Source organism: Melozone crissalis, unplaced genomic scaffold (assembly GCF_028551555.1).
Source record: "Melozone crissalis strain CALT ecotype California unplaced genomic scaffold, PUWL_Pcris_2 ptg000057l_1, whole genome shotgun sequence".
Classification (NCBI taxonomy): domain Eukaryota; kingdom Metazoa; phylum Chordata; class Aves; order Passeriformes; family Passerellidae; genus Melozone; species Melozone crissalis.
Window position 1 is genome coordinate 7,195,643 of NW_026535835.1, and position 21,805 is coordinate 7,217,447.

A 21,805-nucleotide genomic window follows, 5' to 3' on the forward strand; every position below is an offset into this window, starting at 1 on the left:
GCGTTATTGGTTTCCCGGCTTTGACCACCAGAGAGAGCTCATGCAACAGAATTCCCAACGTGAGCGAAAAGCAAAACGAAAACCTGATGGAAAACACCAATTCCCGCAGTTCTGGGATCGGCTGAAAACGGGAGATGGGGACCGGGAAGGGAGGGGAAAAAAGAACAGTCTGCAAAAAAAAAAAGAGACTTTTTTGCAGAGGTCTGGTAGGAGTCAGAAAAATGGTGAATTTTGCCCTAATAAAGAATTGTTTGTTTGTTTGTTTGTTTGAGGTCTGTGAACACTGAACAGAAAGGACGCGTGTTCCTGCGGATATGATTTAACTCTCCTGCCGTCCTGGGCTCTCAACAAGGATCTGCAGCTTTTCAAACCTGTGAAAAACCCATGGAAGTGTGTGTGCTATCCCTGCAGCTGGCCAGCAAACCCCACACATCACCAGGGACTGACTTCCAAATGGATCAGGGCTCCTCCTAGCTCCAGTCCATCTGGAGAGAGAACAGCATCAGCAGAGGAAGGATGTGCATTTGTGAGGCTGAAATCAAGCACCTGGTGTTTTCCTGTGAATTTGATGAATCCACAGGCTCCCCACCTGTAAGACAGAATATTTTCTCACTGGGATGTTATGGAGGTTAGTACAGCCCTGGGGACCTGACACAATGCCAGAGTCCCATCCAGGACACAGCTCCAGGGCCCTAAAAAAAGCAGGATTTTGGGTGCAGGGAGGAGCACAGCACCCTCACAGTCAGGGACAGCTGTGCTCTAACATTGTTTATGCAAGTGCTGCCACAGGGAGAACACACAGTTGAAAAAGCACATTCCTTTCTGGAAAAAAGCTCACAGAACTGAGCAGAGCTGGAGCAGAATTCTACACACATTGACACATACTACTCTGGCATTTTAGAGATCTTGGAGAACAGTCTAAAAGTGGTAAATATTGATTTTTTTCTCACAAATATAACTCTTAATTTGTGCATGCCCACACACACATGGTTCTTCTGTGGCACCAGTGGAACTTAAGCTCTTTGCTGTGGCAGACCTCTGTGGTACTGCAGTCAGTGAACTGCCTGAATAAAAGAAAACTTTTTCTTTCACAGGGCTATTTTTAACCCAGAACAGCTCGTTGGCCCAATTCAGTGTGTAATGCCATGAAAAGAAGCTGTGCTGGCACAGCCATGGGGTGGGAATATGTGGCTGGCAGGGAAGATGAGGAGAGAAGCTGCTGGCACAGTCCTGAAGGAAAACACAGTGAGCTGCAGGCTTCAATGTACAGATGAAAATATACACAATATACTGAGCTAGAAGGCACCCACAAGGATCATCTATTCCAACTCCTGGCCCTGCACAAACATCCCAACAATACCAGAGCAGGTACCAGGACAACCCTGGGAGTGCTGTCCAAACCCTCCTGGAGCTCTGGCAGCCTTGGGGCTGTGCCCATTCCCTGGGGAGCCTGGGCAGTGCCCAGCACCCTCTAGGGAAGAACCTTTTCCTAAAATCCAACCTAAGCCTGCCCTGGCACAGCTCCTGCTCTTCCCTGTCCCTGGTCACAGAGCAGAGGTTGGTGCTGTCCCTCAGAAGGATGTTGAAGATCATAATGAGGTCTGACTTCAGTCTCCTCTTCTCCAGTTTGAACAAACCAAGTGACCAGAAAGCCATTCTCATAAGGCTTTGTCTCCAGAACCTTCCCCATCTTTGTAGGCAAGGGATGGTGTGGCAGCAGGGCCAGGGAAGGGATTGTCTTGTCCCCCTGTGCCCTCCCTGTGCTGGGCACTGGCAAGGCCACATTCAAGCGCTGTGTCCAGTTCTGGACCCCTCAGTTCAGGAAGGACATCGAGGGGCTGGAGCATGACCAGGGAAGGGAACAGAGCTGAGGGAGGATCCGGAGCACCAGGAGAGGCTGAGGGAGCCAGGAGAGCTGAGCCTGGAGAAAAGGAGCAGGAACCTTCTGGCTCTCCACAACTGCTGGAAAGGAGGCTGGAGCCAGGTGGGGGTCGAGCTCTGCTCCCAAGGGACAGGATGAGGGGAAACGGCCTCAAGCTGTGTCAGGGGAGGGTAAGGCTGGACATCAGGAGGAACTTCTTCCCAGAGAAGGTCATTGGAAAGGCTGCCCAGGGATGTGGCGGAGTCACCGCGCTCGGAGGTGTTCAAGAAACGACCGGACGCGGCACTCCGGTGTGGTTAAGAAGGCGGTGTCCGGTACCGGGTCGGACTCGCTGATTACGGCGGCGTCTCCCAGCCCGATCGATGCCGGGATTCACCGGCCGTTCCCGGTCCCCACAGCGCGTTCCCGCCTCCCCCTCCCAGCCGCCCTCACACGGACCCCGCCCGCGCGGGGAGATGACGTCAGGGCTCCCCGTGTGCGGTCACGTCCGGTAGGTGAGGTCAGGCCGGGGCCGCCATTTTGAGCGGCTCCGCGGGCGGCGGCGGCCGCGGTCGGGGGAGGAGCGCGGCCCCCATGGCCGGGCAGTTCGACTCCGAGGACCGGGCGAGCTGGTACTGGGGCCGGCTGAGCCGCGGCGAGGCCGTATCGCTGCTGCAGGGCCAGCGCCACGGCACCTTCCTGGTGCGCGACTCCAGCACCATCCCTGGCGACTTCGTGCTGTCGGTGTCCGAGAGCTCCCGCGTCTCGCACTACATCGTCAACAGCCTGGGGCCGGCGGGAGCCCGGCGGTCCGGCGGCGAGGGCCCCGGGGCCCCGGGTGAGTGACCCCCAGGGCCGGCGGTGCCCGCAGCCCCGGGCAGGGCAGCCGGGGCGGCTCCGCCGGGCGGTGTTCGCAGGCTGGAGCGCTTTGTGCTGGAGTTAAGCCGCGTTCGGAGCTGCGGCCGCTGCCCGAGCACAGCCGTGTCCGCACCTGCCGTTCTGTGCCACAGCTCCAGCCTCGCACCTCTTTGTTTTCCTGGCCCCCTTAGCGATAATTCATAGATTTCCCGTGTTATCTCAGCCGGGAGGTGGTTCTGTGCAAGTGTCATCTCCAAAGTCTGACTTCTGACAAGGCAGTTTTGCGTTATCAGGGAGGCTGAGCTCGAGTTTGAGTGGTGGGAACTCTTCAGGATGTAAAGGCAATGGTTTCTTGAAATCAGATGTGAAGTTCAGTTTGTTTCCCCCTGAAAGGAGAAGTTTGATATTATTTCTCATCAGCTGAACATGTAATAATGAAAACAACACACTGCCGATTGTGCCAGAGGGAGAAGCAGAATTTTTGGTGTTTAGTCCAAGTAAACCCCAGCAGTGCAGAACCCTTGGATGTGTCAGAATGTGCAGTCCAAAGGCATTGGTGTCCCTCTGCTGGAACTGCTCGAGTTTGGATATTAATCCTTGCAAAAATGATGTGGATATGTGATTAGCACGTCTGCAAGGAGCCACTAGATAATTTTTAATAATACTAAACCTGTGTAATAAGAGATTTGGTGAATTTATTTGGCAGAAAGTAGATGGAGACACTGTGGTGTAGGTCTGTGGGTGGAATAGGAGACTAGTGGTGGAAAGATATAACAAGACTTGTTTTATTTTTCAGTCTCTGCACAGAGTGTTTGACTAAGGAGATAATCCGAGAGAAAACAAGATTAGTGCCAGTAGGTTTGCACTGTCATACAGGGGAAGCATTTCAGATTGGAAAAATGGGGAAAGTCTAAACTGATCCTGTTTGTGCCAGGAACCTCCTGGAGCTGCACGGTGCACTCAGGTCACAGAGCTCCACAGGTAGAAGTTAAATGTGGCTGAATTCAGCTGGAAATGGAATTTATTGCTGCTGTGGGGGTCAGAACGTGGTGGGTTCCTGTTGCTCTGTGTGTGCAGGCAGAAGTTTGGTGCTGTAATTGCTGACAAGGATGGCTGGTGTTGTGTGGAGCAGAGTCAGTCACCAGGATGCTTTGTTGTGAATCCAACCTAATTGGATTTTAAAGACAGTGAAAAACACTGGCTCATGAGTGTCTGTCACTTCTGGGCTGTTGTTTTTTGGGGAGCAACTCATCTCTGGAAACACAGTGGCATCACTTCAGTACAGCCATCCTGACTTTTTCCTTGAGTTACATCCTAAGCCCAGTGACATTTGTGGCATTCTGTGGGCTGGCTTTGGTTAAAATCATGAAGTACCTTGTAATTCTCTTCCGTTTTAAAAGAGTAGCTGTGTAAGCTGGTGCCACAGTAGGCTTAATATATCTGGAAAAGTATAATTATGTTTTGGTTGGTCTCCTTTTTATTTGTCCCCTGGAGGTTCTGGGGAGGGGTGATGCATCACTGCTGCACTACAGACACTCCCACGCTGATTTCAGTAATTTTAATTAAATCTTGCCTCCATGCTGATGCTGCTGCCTTCACACTCCAACCAAAGAAGGTGCTGGGGAGGTGTACATTGAATTATACTCCCAAGTGTAATTAAGGTGCTCTTCCAGAAGAAAATAAGTGGGAGGTTGTTCTGCAGTGGAAGGGAGGTGAAAACAGTAGAAGATTGAAGATGATTCTGTGTTTGGGTAGGGAAGCTAAGAAGCTAATGCAGTGAAAAGAGTTAAATGTTTGCAAACTGTCCTGCTTATTTATTGTGGCCAAGTTAAAACATTAGGAAAAACAAAATCACTATATTTTAGTTTAATTTTGGTATAATTTTTTTACCAATTTATTGTTTGGCAAATGCACAGGTCTCTTTGGGAAACTGGAATATTCCAGATTGGGTTCTTGGGTTGATTTGTGTTGGGCTGCTCAGTGTCTGTGAAATTCCTGGCTGCTCTCAGCACAGAATGAATGAGATGAGGAGCTCTGGCTTCCCTAAAAACCACAATGTCACAAAAACATGATACCTTTTCTGATTTCTGGAGTAGAAAGTAAACTTGCAAACTCTTTGTTAAATTGACCTTTTGACTGATGCTGCAGTTTCTAATTTCTTGAAGGTGATTTTTCAACAAAGAAAAAAGAATTGAACAGAATTTTTTATATCTTCCTGGAATGTCTAAAGGATGTTAAAAAATAGGATAAATCACTGAATTATGGGAAAGAAAAACATTCTGTTTTCAGTGGAAATGGATCATTTGTGATGAGGTATCACAGTAATGGCTAAAGAAATCCCAAACAAGACAAAGTGCTCCATGCAGGCATTAGCATGGTGATGGACAGCAGAGGAAATATTAAATACATCATGTGTTTATGATGTGACATGGGGGCTTGGGGTAAAAATGTGTGATATGCACTAAAAAATGCCTGAAATACCTAAAGATAGAAATGCTCTCTGTTGAGAGTGCAGCATTGTAAAGACAGAAGCCTTATAATGTCTGACTGAATTCTGCAAATATGACAGATAAAATTCCAGGATTCTGAATTGAATTTTTCTAAATCACTTCCATTGTGACTGAACTTCCTGGAATCACAGAATCCTCACAGAAGGATACCCACACTCAGCCCTGGGTGAGGTGGCTTTAGGCATGTGTGAGCAGAGTGGCTTAACTCTGATGCTTGGGTTTTGGTTTTATTTTCATTTTTATATTGGGATAAAAATATATTGAAATGCAAACTAGTTGTAACTTTATAAAGTGCTGTATTAGACATCTGCTGTTATCCTGTGATCTGTAAATGATGAGTGCAGTGATCAGAAATGAGTGTTGCTCCTCAGTGAATGTTTTCCTGGTGTGCTCAGAGCTCTTCCACTCAATGGAGTTTTATGTTTTTATAGGGTGTTCATGGGGTTTATTTGTTCTGCTCAGCATGAGTAGGAAGGTACTTGAGAACAAGGAAAAGAGGTGTCCCTGAGGGGGTGGGGAAAGCACAAGGGCTGGAATGTGGTGCCTCCAGAGCCCAGTTCCCATCTGCTCCAGGAGGAAGTGGCTGACATCACTGGGGTGTCTTACTGCTGCTCTGGCTGATAAGAACAGCTTTTCTGGCCCTGAACACACTGAATTGGGAAAGGGAGCCACCCTTACAGAATAAACTAGATGTAAAAATAAAGACCTGTATTTCTGTGAAGGAAAAGTTTCCAAAGCTTGGGAATAAAGAGAAAGCTCCCTATTGACACAATTGGAGTGAAGGGAGAAATGCAAACCCCCTGAGAAGGTGAGGAGTTGCTCTGTGCTTTCACCACCCGCCCAACCAGCAGAATATTGGGTGGTTTATAGCCCTGATCCCCAGGATCTGGGCAATATTTAAAACACACACCAGCACTTTTCCCCAGACTGACACAAGGCAGCTCAGTGTCACAGGGCTGTGACAGGAGGGAATGTGCATCATAAACAGAGAACTGATATGAGCCAGGTTTGAAACGTTCTTCAGTTGTGGGACCCTTTGGATTTGAACTCTTTCCTCACCTTTTGTGGCATCCTGAGATGGCTGGAGTGATGTTAGTGGAGATGGAGGAAGGAAGAGGATACTCAGCCCTTTGTGCTTCTCATTCAAAAAGTTCACCTTGCTCAGCTGAGCTGTGCTGGTGTTGGAGGTCCTCCCTGAGCAGCTTGTCCAGCTGTGCCAGACTGCAGAAAGAGAATTTCCTGTACTCAGGTGTCCCAATTTTCACAGGAAGTGACAGAGGACTCACCTTTCCATGCTTGTGCTCTTCTGGGAGCCCTCAGAAGATGTGCTCACTGTGCTGCTCAGGCTTGTGCCTTCCAGAGGAATCCCAGGATCATGAAGGAAAACTGCTCTTATTCCCCAAAACACCCCGCTCACCTTATTCCTGTAACTTTTTCTTTGTTAGATCTTGCCTGAATTATTCCATTGGCCTGCAGGTATGAGCAGTGTCACAGTTCAAATAAGAGGCTGAAGAATTCCTCTGAAATCTGTTAATCTGTGAATTTCTTTGTACCAGGGAATGACAAAACTCAGGAGCCTGTAGGGAGTGCAATGATTTCCCCACTGCATGTGAACATCACTTGGTTCAGATCCACAAAAGATTTAAACTGATGGAAAGTTTTCCACTTGCTTGGGAAGGTGGAGTTGTATTTTATTTCCAATCTGCATTTTACCACCTGTGACTTTGAACTATGCTGACCTTTTTATGCCTGTTTTAGCTAAATTTTAGGAGTCTTCTATTAAAGTTATCCCGATGATTATGAGATTGCTGCCTTGATATTAATTGATGATAAATTTAGATTAAGTTTGTAGATTTCTTGTTCTAGATCTTCTGTAGCCACATTACATTTTTTAAAAGAAAAGCATCAGAAGTGCAGGTGATTTTCTGGCAGTGTGGTCTTTGGGAGGGTGACATCTCTCCTTTCTGATGCTTTTCTCTCTGTCCCTTCAAGGAGTGCATTGATCTTTCTGATCCCAGAATTTGGAGGGTCTGTGTCCTCTGGCTGTTGTTCAGCTCTACAAAACACCACTTAGGATCTGATTTTCCAGGATTCAGTACAGTGATTTCTGTCACTCCTCTGTACATAATGTTCCAGAGAACTTTTCTTTTTAAAGTCCAACTTGTATTCAGGTACACTTGGCAGGTCCCTCAGGCTGTTGTGCATTAATTCAAGAGGGTGAACCTGTTCCAAAGGAAAAAAAGACACTCCAAAATGCCTTGTTCATCCTGGTGGAGATTGAAGATTGACCAGGCTGATGAATGTTACTGATGAACTGCTCATTTCCTGTGACCTGTGAAGATTTCTCAGTGAATCCCACACTGCTGACAGAGCTCAGCCCCCTGGCTGAGTCAGCTTGTAGCAGGTTTCACTGAGGTAAATTGGTGTTTCAGGATCTCTGTTTCTGTCATGTGAAATAAGTTCCATGTCAGTGAACTTCCCTGAGACTCAGTCTTCTCCATATGGGTTGCAAAGAGCTTTGCTGCCCTGCTCTTAAAGTTCCCATGACTTTTTCTTTTTGCTCAGATGTCAAGTTTGATCCTTAAAGCTAAAGGTAAAATAGTGCTAGATATTTGTGCTTATTTCTGTCACCAGGTTGGTCTGAAAACTGCTGTGTTCCCCACTTCTACCTCTAGTGAAGTGCAGCATTCCCTGTTTCCCACTGAGCTGTTTGAAGTGGTGCAGGCACACTGCCTGTCCAGCCGAATTCCTGTCCTGGGAGCCCACAGAGCTGACAGTGCCACTGGGATGAAATTCCAGGGTTCTGGCCAAGTCTAGAGCTCTATGTTACATCTCAGCAACAAAACTTGAGGGGGTTTTGCATCCTCTCAGCATTACACTGTGGGAGAATATGATGGATTCTTAAATCTCTTCCCATGCTGGGCTCACTTTTCTCACTGATAATTACATTAACTTCCTTTATCTCTGGTGATGCCAGTTTGAGGGGGTTTTTTTTTGCAGTTTTTCAAGGCTATTGCTTTTGGGTTTTGGCTCACTGTGTTTGTATTCATTTCTTTAGAGAGCCTTTCAGGGCTGTTAGAGCATGCAAACATGCTTTTTGCAATGACTTAGTTCTGCTCCTTCGGATTTCCTTTAAGCAGCCCCACTAATGCTGCTGTTCCTTCAGGATACTTCAGAACTCATTTCTCGGGTGTTGGTCTCATTGAATCTGCCCTTTTCTCTCTTAGAACCCCTTTCTGCCCTCCTGAAAGAACTTGTTGTAACATTAGCTTTCCATGCTGACAGTGCTACTTTGCAGGGAGTTTTGGATCAGTGACAGCTTGAAAGATTCTGCTAGCTTTGTACTCCAGAGCTAAGACTTGGGACTGTTAGATATTCCCTGCAGAGAAAACAGACTTGCAAAGTAAGCATCTCTGTCTTGCTAAAAGAGTTACTCATTAAAGTATAAATCTTTTCATCTGCACTCCCTTCCCCCAGCCTTCCCCAGTTCTTCCCATAGCTGGTGGCATGGGGCATGGTGGAAATAGAACATCATGTGTGTGTTTTTCCCCAGCTGAGCCTGAAGGACATAAAATGGAAAAAAAAGAGCACAGCACACAGATTGGAAATGGATATTCTGCACTTGTAGTGATGCTTGTAATGGCTTGGATGTGAGCATCATCTGTATTCCAGCGTATTTGAGGTTTGGATTTATAGCTTAGGCTCCATCTGACAAACATGGCAAAGAAGCTACAAGACGTGAGATTAAAAGGCTGAGTCATTCCTGTTATGAAAATATAGGTTGTTGCTTTGCATTGCATAGAATGGAGATAATTGTCTTTACTGGTACCTTTTATCAAAATGAAAAATAACTTTATTTGCTCTTCGACATCACTTGTTGGCTGCTGTGCAAAGCAGTTTTCTGTAGTGTCCATGCCTTGAACCCAAGGTGTTACAACAGGTAAATAACCCTTATTGCAGTGTTGCTCTTTGGAAATAGATCTGAACAGCAGAAGAGAGTTAAAAAAAAAATTTCCTTGAAATGGTACCAAAATTTACTTCCTATATTTAGAGCGTAAAACAGGAGAATTGTTGAATTGAACTGGACCTGAATTTTGCATTCTCTTTCCTTAGAAACCCTGATGTACTGAACATTTTCATCTGTTGGGTCCATATAATACTGAAAGAAACAAAGATATTTTTATCATAATTAGGGAAGTTTGGTGGTGCCAAAGAATTTCTTTTCCTTCCTTGACAAAATCTTTTTAAAAAATCTTGTACTCATGATAATGACAATGCTGCCTTTGATTGAAAATGTTCAGAAAAGCTGAATATGATATGAATATGATATGTCAAGGTGATCAAATTCGTTGTTGAAATACTTCAGTTTGAATGTATTTGTCTTCTCAAATGTTTGATTTGTAGTTTCAATGCTCTCCTTGACATGTTGCCTTCTCTTTTCAGGGTCGAATCCCACCAGATTTCGAATAGGTGACCAAGAGTTTGATTCTTTGCCATCTTTACTGGAATTCTACAAAATTCACTATTTGGACACTACAACCTTGATAGAACCGGTTTCGCGCTTGAGGCAGAATAGCGGGGTCATCCTCAGGCAGGAGGAGGCCGAGTATGTGCGAGCCCTCTTTGACTTTAATGGCAATGATGAGGAAGATCTCCCCTTTAAGAAAGGAGACATCCTGAGAATCCGGGATAAGCCTGAAGAGCAGTGGTGGAACGCAGAAGACAGCGAAGGGAAGAGGGGAATGATTCCCGTTCCTTACGTCGAGAAGTATAGACCTTCCTCTGCTTCAGTCCCCACTCTGATTGGAGGTAACCAGGATAGTTCCCACCCACAACCACTGGGTGGGCCGGAGCCAGGGCCCTATGCCCAGCCCAGCATCAACACTCCGCTCCCTAACCTCCAGAATGGCCCCATTTATGCCCGGGTTATCCAGAAGCGAGTCCCTAATGCCTACGACAAGACAGCCTTGGCTTTGGAGGTACATAATGGGCAAAATGTAGAAGGAAGAGATCTGTTCAAGGGATTTCCCTTTCGCTCACGTGGTAGTTTTGGAGGAATGAGAAAGGGAAAAGCTTTGTAATACTGGTTTTATGTCATCGTTAATAAGTTATGGATAAAATGAGTGACTCGAGTCACTTGTAAATTAGATTATTGTTGATTATTATTAGGCTACTGAACCAGTATTGTGTCTGTTGTCAACCATCACTAACATAAGTGTTTCCCCATCCATGTTTTCAGCTCTGAAATGTTTATTTTGGGGGGAGGGAGAGGGAGCAGCTCATAAATTGTATGTCTGAACCTGTGTTTGCTGTTGTGTGCCTCACCACAATCTGTACAAGGTGTGCTGGGTTGTTTGTTGGTTTGTGTTGTGTTGGGCATTTTTTTCTCCCCAGTGTGTCAGCACTTTTAAAGCAATCAGTGGAAACATTGCTACACTTTGAAATTACCTGGACTGAGATGATGATCACACACAGAATTTAATTGTAACATCACCTCAAGCAGATTACTCTGGATTTAGGCTTGAGGCAGGAGCATTTCACAGTTCACACCACAGTTTGTTAGTCTGGTATAAAGCAGTGATTGATAAGCAATGCAATAACACTTGTTCACACCACAGTTTGTTAGTCTGGTAGAAAGCAGTGATTGATGGAGCAGGGTTTGTAGTAAAGCACCGAGTTTTCCCCAGGTTGATTCACTTCCTGACAGGATCAAGTAATTGCACAGGCCCTTTTTGATTTGTCTTTTTTCCTCTTAAAAAGGTGACTGGAGTGCTCCATCTCTCCACATCAGATAGTTCTCCCCAAGTTACATTTGAGGAAATTGAGACTAAGGTATTCCCTGTGGCAGACCTTTGCCTTAGGATATGTAAATTGTATCCTTTAATCTAGGCTTTCTTTGAGCCAGAGGCTCTGGAATTTCCTGATACCTAATTGACTTCCTGTTTATATAACATTTTAAGTACTTGGGAAAAAACAGTTTCTGTGCTGAGTCAGAGCATCTCCTCTGCACTCTCAAATTCTCTGTGTAATTGTGCATAGCACAGGAGGCACTCCAGGACTTGAGGGACCTGGTAGCTGTAGGTGTGTGTGGTGCAGAAGTGGGAGGTGCAGCACAGGCTGCAGGTGGATCACTGATGTGCAGCCTGGCAGGTGGGAAATCTCTCCCATGTAGGTAGGAGATACACTCTGAGTTGCTGCCCATTCTGTTATAGGGCTGAATAATTTTAGGTTGAGAAGCAGGTATAGAAATTCATGTAAACTGACCAGATTTTGGGGAAATGTGAGGATTTTTACCCTTCAAACTCTCATAAAGGTTGAAATGCTGTCTCTCTCCTTTTTCTCACCCTTTCCACCCAGTTACCCCCTGGAGCTTGGGAAGATTCCTGAATGCAGACTGTTGTAATCACCAGATGTTAGATTGGTTGTGAGCCTCTGGATACTGTTGTGGCATATTTAGCAAACCCTTTTGGTTTTCTTTCCGAATTTTGCATTCTCTTAAGCCTTAACTTCACACTTTATTCCACTAAAGAACCCCACACTGCTGCCCAGTGCAGGATTTGGGAGCATGGAGTGAAACAGGGAGGGTGAGGAAATGCTGCTAATCCAGGCCATAAGCAACTTAGAGTGAAAGGAAATGCTTTCCACGCTGGAGAGCAGCTTGTGGGTGCCAGGGCTGATCTTGGGTTAGTTCAATCCTCTTCACCAAACTCACATGATCTGGCAAGAGTGCAGTGCTGTAGGAAGAGCAGCTTTGTGGGTAGCACCTCTCTTTTCTGAGCTACCTTACACCTCTAGAGTCTTTTACTAACTGATGGGAAAGGCTGAGTAGCTGAAGGATTTGGGAGAGGCAGCTGAGAAGTGTCAGCTCAGCTTGGCTGTGAGACCACAGGGGATTTCTGGTGTCCAGAAATGGCCTTTGTGGGCCTCTTAAAACTACTTCAGTATTTATCAGTTGACACCTTGGCCCTCTTGGTTAGGGTGTTACATTCCTGTCTTGCTCTCCATTTAAGAAATGCAATAGCACTTGTGGTTCTTCATTCTGTATGTAATATTGCAAACATTTAGTTTTAAAAAGTGAGCCATTTATCACTGCTTCTAGTGGCCTTCAAAGCTTTGCAGCTCTTATCACTTCCAATCACAATGTTACTGAGTTGCTTTCAATGTCTGTACAGGGAAAAAAGCAATATTTCATTTTCTCCCGAGTTTTTCTTCATCCTGTCTATCAAAGTGCTGTCTCTTGTTGTCTCCTTTCTCCACATTCCCTTTCACTTCATGGTGTTCCTTCTCTGTTTATTTAGAGATCTCTTTCTTAGATAACTTAGTAGAGAGCATTATGTAAATCTGATCAGGCCATTTTTGCCCAGACCTCTTTATAAATACAGCAAGTGGGATTCTTTCCAAATGAAAACTCTTATCCTTAAATCTGGCAATATTCATGGCAGGGGGTGGATCCCACTGCTTCTCTTAGAAAAATAGATTCTTAACATCAAACAGTTTTTGCCCAAACTGCAAACAGAATATCTGTGCTGTTCTGTTATTTTAAGCCTGACATGCTTTTGAAGAGTTCAGGGAAGGAGGATCAGAGCAGATGATGTTCTAATAAAGTCTGTGCTCTATTATGGAGAAAAGATTCAGCAGGAGAAGTTAACATTTATTTTGCATGTAACTGGACCTATGCAAGGAGTTTTCAGTCTATTTTAAGAGAAAATAGAGGAGGAAAAGGAAAGATCTGTGTGGTGAATGACTCTGAGATCGATCGATTTATTTTTTTTCTTTGTAACAGTAGCAGAACTCTGCCACCCTGACCTCACCAAAGAGGAGTACTTGGAATAAAACCACAGCATACAGAAGTCTTCACTTGAACCTTCAGTTTTGCTTTGAAGCATATGGGGTATATTTAGTTTTAAAGCTTCTGATGAAGACTGAGACAAAACTGGCTTTCTAGCAGGGTACAGTGTTGTTCCTGAGGTGCTGTGCTTGGTGGGATGATGCACTATGGACTGATGTGGCCATAAATCAATGCTGAAAGTGAGGAGAATTCAGAGACAGCATCCACTCCTTGCCTAAAGGTTTTAAAACTTCAGCACTTGTAATAATAACCAATTTTTGGAAGGGTTCTCTATGTTGTCTTCAGGAGAGTGGTTGAAATGCAGCTTGCTAGGCAGAGGTTTGAAGCAGATCTAGAAAGATCCTTCAGTTAGTCAGGATCTAATGGAGCCATTTTATTAAGGCAGCATTTGTGAAATGGTCCATGCTTGCTTCAAGTTAGTCCTGCTTTGGCAGATGTAAAGATATATAGATATATATAAGAATGAATGAGAAGATTTATATATATAAATGAAATGAGAATAAAAACCGTATCAATGTGTCTGCTAAATGAAATTACTGGCCAAAAAGGAATATTTGATCTCAGAGGTGTCTCCTCATTTAACAATCACTGAAAAGCAGCTTTCAAGTGTAGCTCTGTATGGTAAGGGGAATTCATAATTGAGTGTCCCTTGGCTGCAGTGACCCTGAAACACCCCTGGAACCAAAAACCAGCTACAGGATGCTGGGGGAGCTGGGGAGTTTCACAAGCACCCCACAGTGTAACTGTGTCACTGCTCTGTTGAACCCACCTTTTGCAGGTGAGTTTATTGTAAGGCATCCAGGAGAAACCCTAATGAACACTAATTAGGTGTGATAGAGCACAGGCCCACAGTCTTAAAACACCAAACCAGTGCAAGTGGTGCTTTTCCCTTCCCAGTGGGCTGGAGGTTAAACACTGATCTGTAGATTTTATCCAGGTCTGAAGCAGTTTGAAGTTATCTGGGACATTGTTCTGGTCATGGCTGTGATTAGGAAATCAGATTTTCCACTTCTAGTATTGTCACATTGAATCTTACCCTTGTTAAATGATAGCTGATGTATTGTTTTGGTCAGCAGAGTATTTTTGTTGCTACAACCCCCCAGTGGTTATTAGCAGTAGCAAAATTATACAAACTGCATGATTAAATTCCTAAAGAGCTGAAGCTTGCATTCAGAACTGGGGGAAGGCTTCTTTTTGCCTGTAGCTAATACATAAGAGGATTTTCTTCAAAATATGATTCATTAAAATGTCTATACTAATGACTACAAAAGGCAAAAATAAAGCTACAGCAAGAGTCCCAACGGGCCTCTCATTACCAGATAAGTAATCATGAGAGGTATGGGAAGCTTAATTAAATGTCCATGAAAGGGGTTGAATTTATGAACTGTTAAAAGCTGTTCTGGCAAAAGATTTCAAGTGATTAAAACCTGTAAAGTTAATGGAGATTGGTAACATCTGAAATTGTTTTCCTTGTTCTTTGCTGGCTGCCTGGAAAGTGCAAATAATGAGGTTGTCTTTTAGATGGATTTGGAACACAGTGATGAGCATCTGTGTGAATTATATATTCAGTGAATTTCTGGATGAAATGCAGCGAGGCCTTTGGCCACACCCTCAGAGTTTATTTACAGTATTAGTGAAAGAAAATAGAGTCTATCTATCCCAAAAGCATCCTCCATCTGTGATGTGGGAAGAATTCTAAAAACCGTTGTACGTTACTTGTAAATCAGATTATTGATAAAATTCTGCAGAGGGGTAGAATGGGTGGGCAGCTTTTCAGTGGTGCATTCATTAACTCTGCAGTGAGTGTCTACAATGTAAATTGTGCTTCCTTGGGTTGTGTGAGTGCCACTTAATGAAGTGCCCTTAAATATGAACAGAGCTGGGGACTGGTCAGACCCAGACTTGTGTCCTGGTGTGAGCTACCTGCACAGCCTGGGGAAGGGCCTGCTGTGCAGTGTGTCCCTGTGTCACAGGGGGTGACAGAGGCTGCCTTTGGAATTGGTGCTGGCAGTATTAGGGTGGAGATTAGAATAGGGGATGTGTTCCTGGGCAAGTGGGAGAGGCATCTGTTGTCTTTACTATTCCTATGAGTGCTGGACTTGGCACTGCTGAGTTAATGCTTGGACTCGATGACCCTGAAGATCTTTTCCAACTTAAACAATTCTGTGATTCAGTGGGATTTGTTTCTCTGAGAAATCCATGCTGGGAAAGCCTGGAATGCCATCTGGCTTTGCCTTTGGTAGTGGCTGACTGTGGATGTCCAGAGCAGGAACAGAGCAGCCTTATGGCACTTCTTACACACTTGTTATAATCTGTGAAGAGATTATAACAAGTGTGTTATTATTATTGTTATTATATTCCTCCACTTTCCAGCTTGAAAGGTGGGATTCCAAAACTAAGGAGCAGTTGAGCCTGTAGGTTAGTGTCCACTTGGTCCAGGTGCAAGTAGGAATAGAGGTGCCTTGTTTTATGGGGCTCTGGATGGAGTCCCAGCAGTGTGCAGGCCTCTGTCAGCCCAGCAAGGCACATTTATCAGGACAGCACCTGATGGCAGGTCCCAGGAACACTTGGAAAGGTTGGTTTTGGATTGCTGACTCTTCAGTTCAGGTAGTTCTCACCTGATCTAGGCACATTTCTTTATATACTTTGTTGGAGTGAATGGCATTGGGGCAGGCTGGTGTCACAGACACTGTCAGGACTAAAGCTGCTTTTTCTGGGTGTGTATCTGGTGCACGTGGGTGAAGCACACCAGGGAGGGGTGGCAGCTCATCCTGCCCCTGTCTCTGGTTTGTAACATGTTTATTTCTTACCCCACAGGTCGGTGAGCTGGTAAAGGTCACAAAGATTAACATGAGTGGTCAGTGGGAAGGAGAATGTAATGGCAGACGTGGTCACTTTCCATTCACACACGTTCGTCTGCTGGATCAACAGAATCCTGACGAGGACTTCAGCTGAGTGTGGCTCAACAGTTGCTCTTACAGATGGGAACAATCTCAACCTGTTTTTATTGCAGATGCCATCAAGACTAAGCTCGGACCGACGCTGCAAGTGGTATTGCTTGGATAAGCATTCTGATAACCTGCAAACCCCTGGGACTCAACACCACCATTCCTTAAGCAAGGGTCATGTAATTCAGGGTACGACAGTAGATAACTCTGTGTCCAGTGGCAGAACTAGCCATGATTCTAGGTTGTAATGCCTGCTTATGTCCACATGCACAGCAGCCTGGACCTTCCAGCAGCAGCAGCTGGAGACAGCAGTGCTGTAGATGTTCAAAGAACATTTATAGCTCTCTCCGGGCCCATTGCTTATGTTGCTTCTTCCTCAGGCAATGAAGATCAACCGTAGACAATTCAATACCTTGATAGAAATTTCACAAATTTATCCTGGAGCTCTCTCTGTGTTTTTTCCATCCTGGGTTCTCTGCAGTGCTCTGCATGGTCAGTTAGCTGTGCACAGCACAGACTGAGGCAAGGGCCCGTTGGGCACAGCCTTGTGATTTACAGATCCTTACCATTTTCATGGTAAATGACAGATCCAATCAACCTCAGAATTCTAGAACCTTGTGGACACTAGATTGATTTCTTCAGTACTGTTGATGCTTCAAACATAGCAGCTGATTTTAATTTAAGATTTTTATTAACACACAGTATCTCCTTTTATCCACAAATACAAGGCTTATGGAAGTGTAAACCTCCATATCAGTGCTGAAAAATACGTGCATAGCACTTTAATACGTAGCTTTAAAGCAGTGTTTGATTCACTAAATATACTAAAATATTGACACTGCTTTCCAATAAAATTAAATTGTGTAGGGTTAGTTTAATTTTTCTAGAATTCTTCAATATTGTACAATACTGTTACAGTACAAATCAGTGTCAAGTACGGTGAACTGACAAACCAAATATTAGTTTTATTTTAAAGAGTCTGGGGACTCTTCTGGTTTAAGTCCCATCTGTAAAATATTTGATAGTGAACTCATGAGGATTTTATTTTTAATAAACTAATGGAAAATAATTGTGTGCTTCTGGATTGATTCTCAAAAGGCATAATAGAGTAAATATGGCTTCCTAGCTCATGATGAAAATCAGTGCATTGAGTAGGCAGGTTATGCACTGCTTAATGGTTGTTTTTTAGTCTGTTCTTCTAATTATCTGGTTTTCTCTAATATAAATCAGAATGGATTTAGTAAGTTTTGTAAACTGAAATTAAACACTGAAATAACTCTCCCTTGCCTGTACCCTGGGTTGTTTTCCAAGCTCAGCACTCTGGTGACCAAACTAAATTTTGTAACTTTGACTACAGTATAATCCATGCAGAAGGGTTTTTCTAAATAGCATCAAACTGAAACTGTTGGGTTTGGTTGCTTCACACCATGTGACCCCAAGGCTCATGGGTTGCAAAGGCCTTTGCTGCAAGGCACCAACCCTACAACCATACTGGTAACACTTTACCTCAGAACTCTGTAACATGCTGGAAATTATAATATTTCTGTTCTATTTAAGTACTAGTTGTTTTACTTCAAAATTAATCCATCAGCAAGTCTGAGTAATGTTCAGGTTATGGGCACTCGTTAATTCTGTGGACTAATGTTGATCACACTTGTCCATCACCAGTCTCATGAACACTACTGAGGATTAATGTCAAAAACTGACAGCAGGGACAGTGGGGTAAGAATGGAAATGAGGAATTGCAGCTCTGTTCTACCTTGGTTTGTTATTCTGGTTAAGGTGACGTGCCAGTGATTGTGAGAGCTCTTCTAGCTTAGTACAAAATTTACTTTGAGGGCAAAAAAATTGTGAAACTAACTCTAACTCATCAAGTTCTTTAAGGCTGATTTGTTTTCCTCTGATCCTGATATTCACTATAACTGTTCAGCTGCACTATAAATAACAGACTTAATACTGAGTTTTTCAGTAGCCCATATATGCTTATGTTTTTCTTCGGGTATTGCAAAAGGAACACAATAAACAGTGTGCCATTAGAGTGACACTGTTCTGAAGGATTTTTGCCAACTGCACTTAATGAAAGCCCATATATTTCTACCTTTCCAATCAGGAATTCAGATACCAAAAGATCATTTTTCTGGAAGTTTTATTATGCAAACCTTGCCTTTTTAATACAAAAGACATTAATTGAATTAACTAGCAAGTTCCCTGCAAACTTTGTAGATGTGGTTTTGTTAAGACTGTATAAATTGTGAATATTTGTACACTTTGAAAGAGCAAAATAAGGAAACTAGAGGAGTCTTAATAGCTGCTGTTACACTAGAATCCCAAGTTCTTGTCAAGCAGTTTTTTTAGCTGATTGACACATTAATGCAACTGTTTTCCACTCTTCAGTTCTAAGCTGAAATGTGATTTTGTTTCATAGGTGATAGAAAGGAGTATGAATTTGGACAAAATAGACATTTCAACTTGTCAGGCTCTTCAAGGCAAATAGGTAGAACCCATGTCCATGAACATGTAGAGGAAATCCTTTTGTGGCCTTTGTTTATCCTCTGCTGTTTGTTCCCTCCCTTCTCCCAATGCGTGCAGAAAAATCATTGCTCAGAATGTTGGTCACAATCTTTTGTCTCTTCCTTGGCTGTGGTTTTGGTCTCTTGTGCATAGGCAGGTGTTAGAACTAGAATAATCATTTCTAGAAATACACCATGAAAGCAGAATGCTCAATTACACTGTGTTCTTCTGGTGCATTTACACGTTATATCACACTAAAAAGTACAACTGGCTGCTATGGTTTTTTAATATATATTTCATTTTGGTAAGCCCCTGCCTTTTTACTAATATATGACCTGGTTAAATCTTGTTAATCTGTTTGAATTGTATTTGTTAATAATGCAAAGATTTCTAATCATCTTTAAGAGCAGAACACTTCCTTTTTGTTAATGGTTTTGGGGAAGGATTCTAACCAAACCTGTTTGAAGAAAAATATGAACATGTGCCATTGTATTATAACACTATCCACTTTCTTGACAGTTAAAGTCCTTTTTTATTTTTTTGTAGCATGTAATGTATATGTTCATAGTACGTGAAGTAAATAAAAGTATAGCCAAAACTTTGACTCAGTCATTCTCAATCAGTTCTTGGAGTACTTGCATGTAATAATTAAAAATAGAGGGGGTATGGCCATTTTTAATTTGCCATGTTAGTATGAAAATAATTAAACACAGCACTACAGAAATAAGACAAACCAAGGTAACTAAATTAACTTATCAAACAATAAAATATGGCTTTTTTTGAAAGAAGGTGACTTTCTGTAATTAAATGAGTCAAGGGGTTGGGGGAAATGTGTATTCTCATTTCAAATATTACTTGTGAGGAATGTTAAGATGAGATTTTGTAGCTCTTGCTCTCAATTTTACCTGGACAAGTGTGTCAGGGAATAGTCTGGGGATTGTTTGGATGGGAAGGTTGGGAAGATAAAAAGCTGTTTATATATTCTTAGAAATATCAGTGAACACAAAGTTACACAAATGAATACCAGCAAGAATCTCCTGCAGGAGTCTACAAATGGTTCAGAAGAGCTGTTTTTATGTGTGGTGGTGTGAGAGCACTAATTCAGTGAAAGGCCAGGGTGTGCAGGTGCTGTCAAGGGCTGAAGGACAGAAAATCAGGATCAGAATCCCATGGGGAGCAATGCTTGTAACATCAATCTGCATTAAAGCTACTTTTGCCACACTATTCCTTAAAAACTGCAAGGGGACAGTGGCCCTTAGGCCCCAGGGATAAGAATCTTGGTGTGTCTCCACACAGCAAAGATTATTCTGTCAGCTCTAGATGGAAAAAACGTGTAATTTTTCATAGGTAGAAGCCCCCAGCTTTGCTCCAGTGCTCACCCACTGCAAAGGTGCCTTTTAATGAGATTAGCTGAGAGAATTTCAGAGCTCCCTGCAGCCAAAGGAAGAGGCTGTGCCTGCCCTTCCCCAGGGCCCTGCCAGCCATCCCCTCCTGCTCCACCTTGCCCTGGTGTTTGCAGAGCTCCCTGAGCTGATGGAGCACAGGGCTCATGCAGAAAATGCTTTTCCTTTTCCATTCCCTCTCCTTTCAGCTGTGGGGTTTGGCTGCAGCAGTGGTTGAATGAATTAATGTGAAAGTTCAGGGGGCAAAGGGCAAGCAAGGATTGCATCAGCAAATTGTGCTGTATTTCCTTGGATTAGGCTGTTTATTCCTCATGCTTTGCCAAATCCCTGACCAATTTCCAAATATCTGAATGCCATCTGTAACGAGTGCATTCGAAAGAATTTCAAGTATTTAGACAATATGCTATTATTTAGCAAGGGGACCAAGAATGCACCTCACTTCTGGCAATTAAATCTGCCTGAAGTGTCCTGATGTATTGATATTATTGAACTCCCTGCAACCTGAGTGCCTGCTGAACACGAGGACCACAGAAAAATTCCTAAATTGATCCAAATTTAATTTATTGTGCACAGCTCCCCAAGTCTCTGCTGAAAAATAGACTTTTATGGTCAAGAGAGTGCAGAAGTGATTTGCAAGTCTTAAAAATTTACACAGAGATAGTGACTGTGCACTACTGGGACCTTTTGAGTGCTTAACTTTGTATCATGTATTTACCAGCAATTCAGAAGTAAAGGTTTGCAATGATTCCCAATTTCAGCAAAATCAGCATTTTCTAATCTTACTTCAAATAAATCTAAAAAAAGCAAATTTTTTTTCTGGACTTGACACCTAATTTTGTGTGACCTTAGTCACTGATGTCTTTGTTTTTAAGAAATCCTGATTAGATTATCCTCATCTGTGAAAAAGAGGGCCTAAATATCCCTTGAAAACAGAGCATTGATTTTCTGAGCAAGTGATATAAAAATAATCCTGTCAAGCTTTTAGATTTATTTATAAGAAAAGCATAAGGTTATGTTGATCTTGCAGACCCTAAAACTCATGTTCATCAACTGAAAAAAAATAAGTCAGGCCAGCACTAAACTACTGAAAAAATGTGCTTTGAATGGTGTTCAAGGTGTGTGCCCTCAGTCACCCATCAGGAGCCCATTTCAGTGGGCACAATACAAGAAATGGAGATACCTGACTTTGTGTCCAGGAGGTACCAGGGCTAGCTCTGTCTCTGCTGTCAAAACTTACCAAGGTCTCTGGGCACTTTTCCTGTCAGTGAGGTGATGGGAGACATCTGTAGTCTGCACTTCCAGGGAGCCACTGGGAAAAGAGATAAGAATTCATTCACAGCTACCCTGAGCAAATCACAGAATTGTGGCATGGTTTGGGTTGGAAGGGACCTTAAAACTCATTCCAATTCCTGTGCCATGGGCAGGGACACCTTCCACAAAACCAAGGTGCTCCAAGCCCCATCCAACCTGGCCTTGAACACTCCCAGGGATGGGGATCTTTGAAGGTCATGTTCATGCCAGCCATGCATCATCCCTTTTAGTTTTCTAAAACCATTCTGATTTCGGAAATCGAGGCATTATCTCAGTTATTGAAGTGAATGCTCCTTTTGGTTTTCAGAAGTACTGTGTGAGGAACTCGTGAAACATTCAATTTTACTTTCTAGATTTTCTAGCCTCTTGAAACTATGAAATTACCACGTGCTATGCACTGGAGGTAATTCTTAGAGCAAACACCCTGGAGAGGCTGCAGACATCTGTATCTGACCGTCTGCCTTTCGGTCACAGATCCACCCTTCCATGTGGGGCACACACGGTGATTTGTACCCAAATACCGAGAGAGGGTAACTCAAACAGCGCTGTCAGAG

General features: G+C 43.5%; 1 protein-coding gene across 3 annotated transcripts; it reads left to right on the forward strand.

Moving 5' to 3' along the window:
- Nucleotides 1–2,392: 2,392 nt before the first annotated feature.
- CRK (CRK proto-oncogene, adaptor protein) lies at nucleotides 2,393–19,293 on the forward strand. 3 transcript variants are annotated; one of them, XR_008483784.1, is made up of 4 exons: nucleotides 2,393–2,699; nucleotides 9,673–10,208; nucleotides 13,013–13,178; nucleotides 15,896–15,980. XR_008483784.1 is itself a non-coding variant. In XM_054287483.1 (3 exons), exons 1-3 carry the CDS (start codon nucleotides 2,456–2,458, stop codon nucleotides 16,031–16,033), a joined length of 918 nt encoding a protein of 305 aa, XP_054143458.1. In that variant the 5' UTR covers nucleotides 2,393–2,455; the 3' UTR covers nucleotides 16,034–19,293. The 3 variants fall into 3 exon arrangements, 2 of the variants coding, with proteins under 2 accessions (XP_054143458.1, XP_054143459.1); XM_054287483.1 differs by lacking the exon at nucleotides 13,013–13,178 and having other exon boundaries at nucleotides 15,896–19,293; XM_054287484.1 differs by lacking the exon at nucleotides 13,013–13,178 and having other exon boundaries at nucleotides 9,673–10,038; nucleotides 15,896–15,988.
- Nucleotides 19,294–21,805: the final 2,512 nt, after the last annotated feature.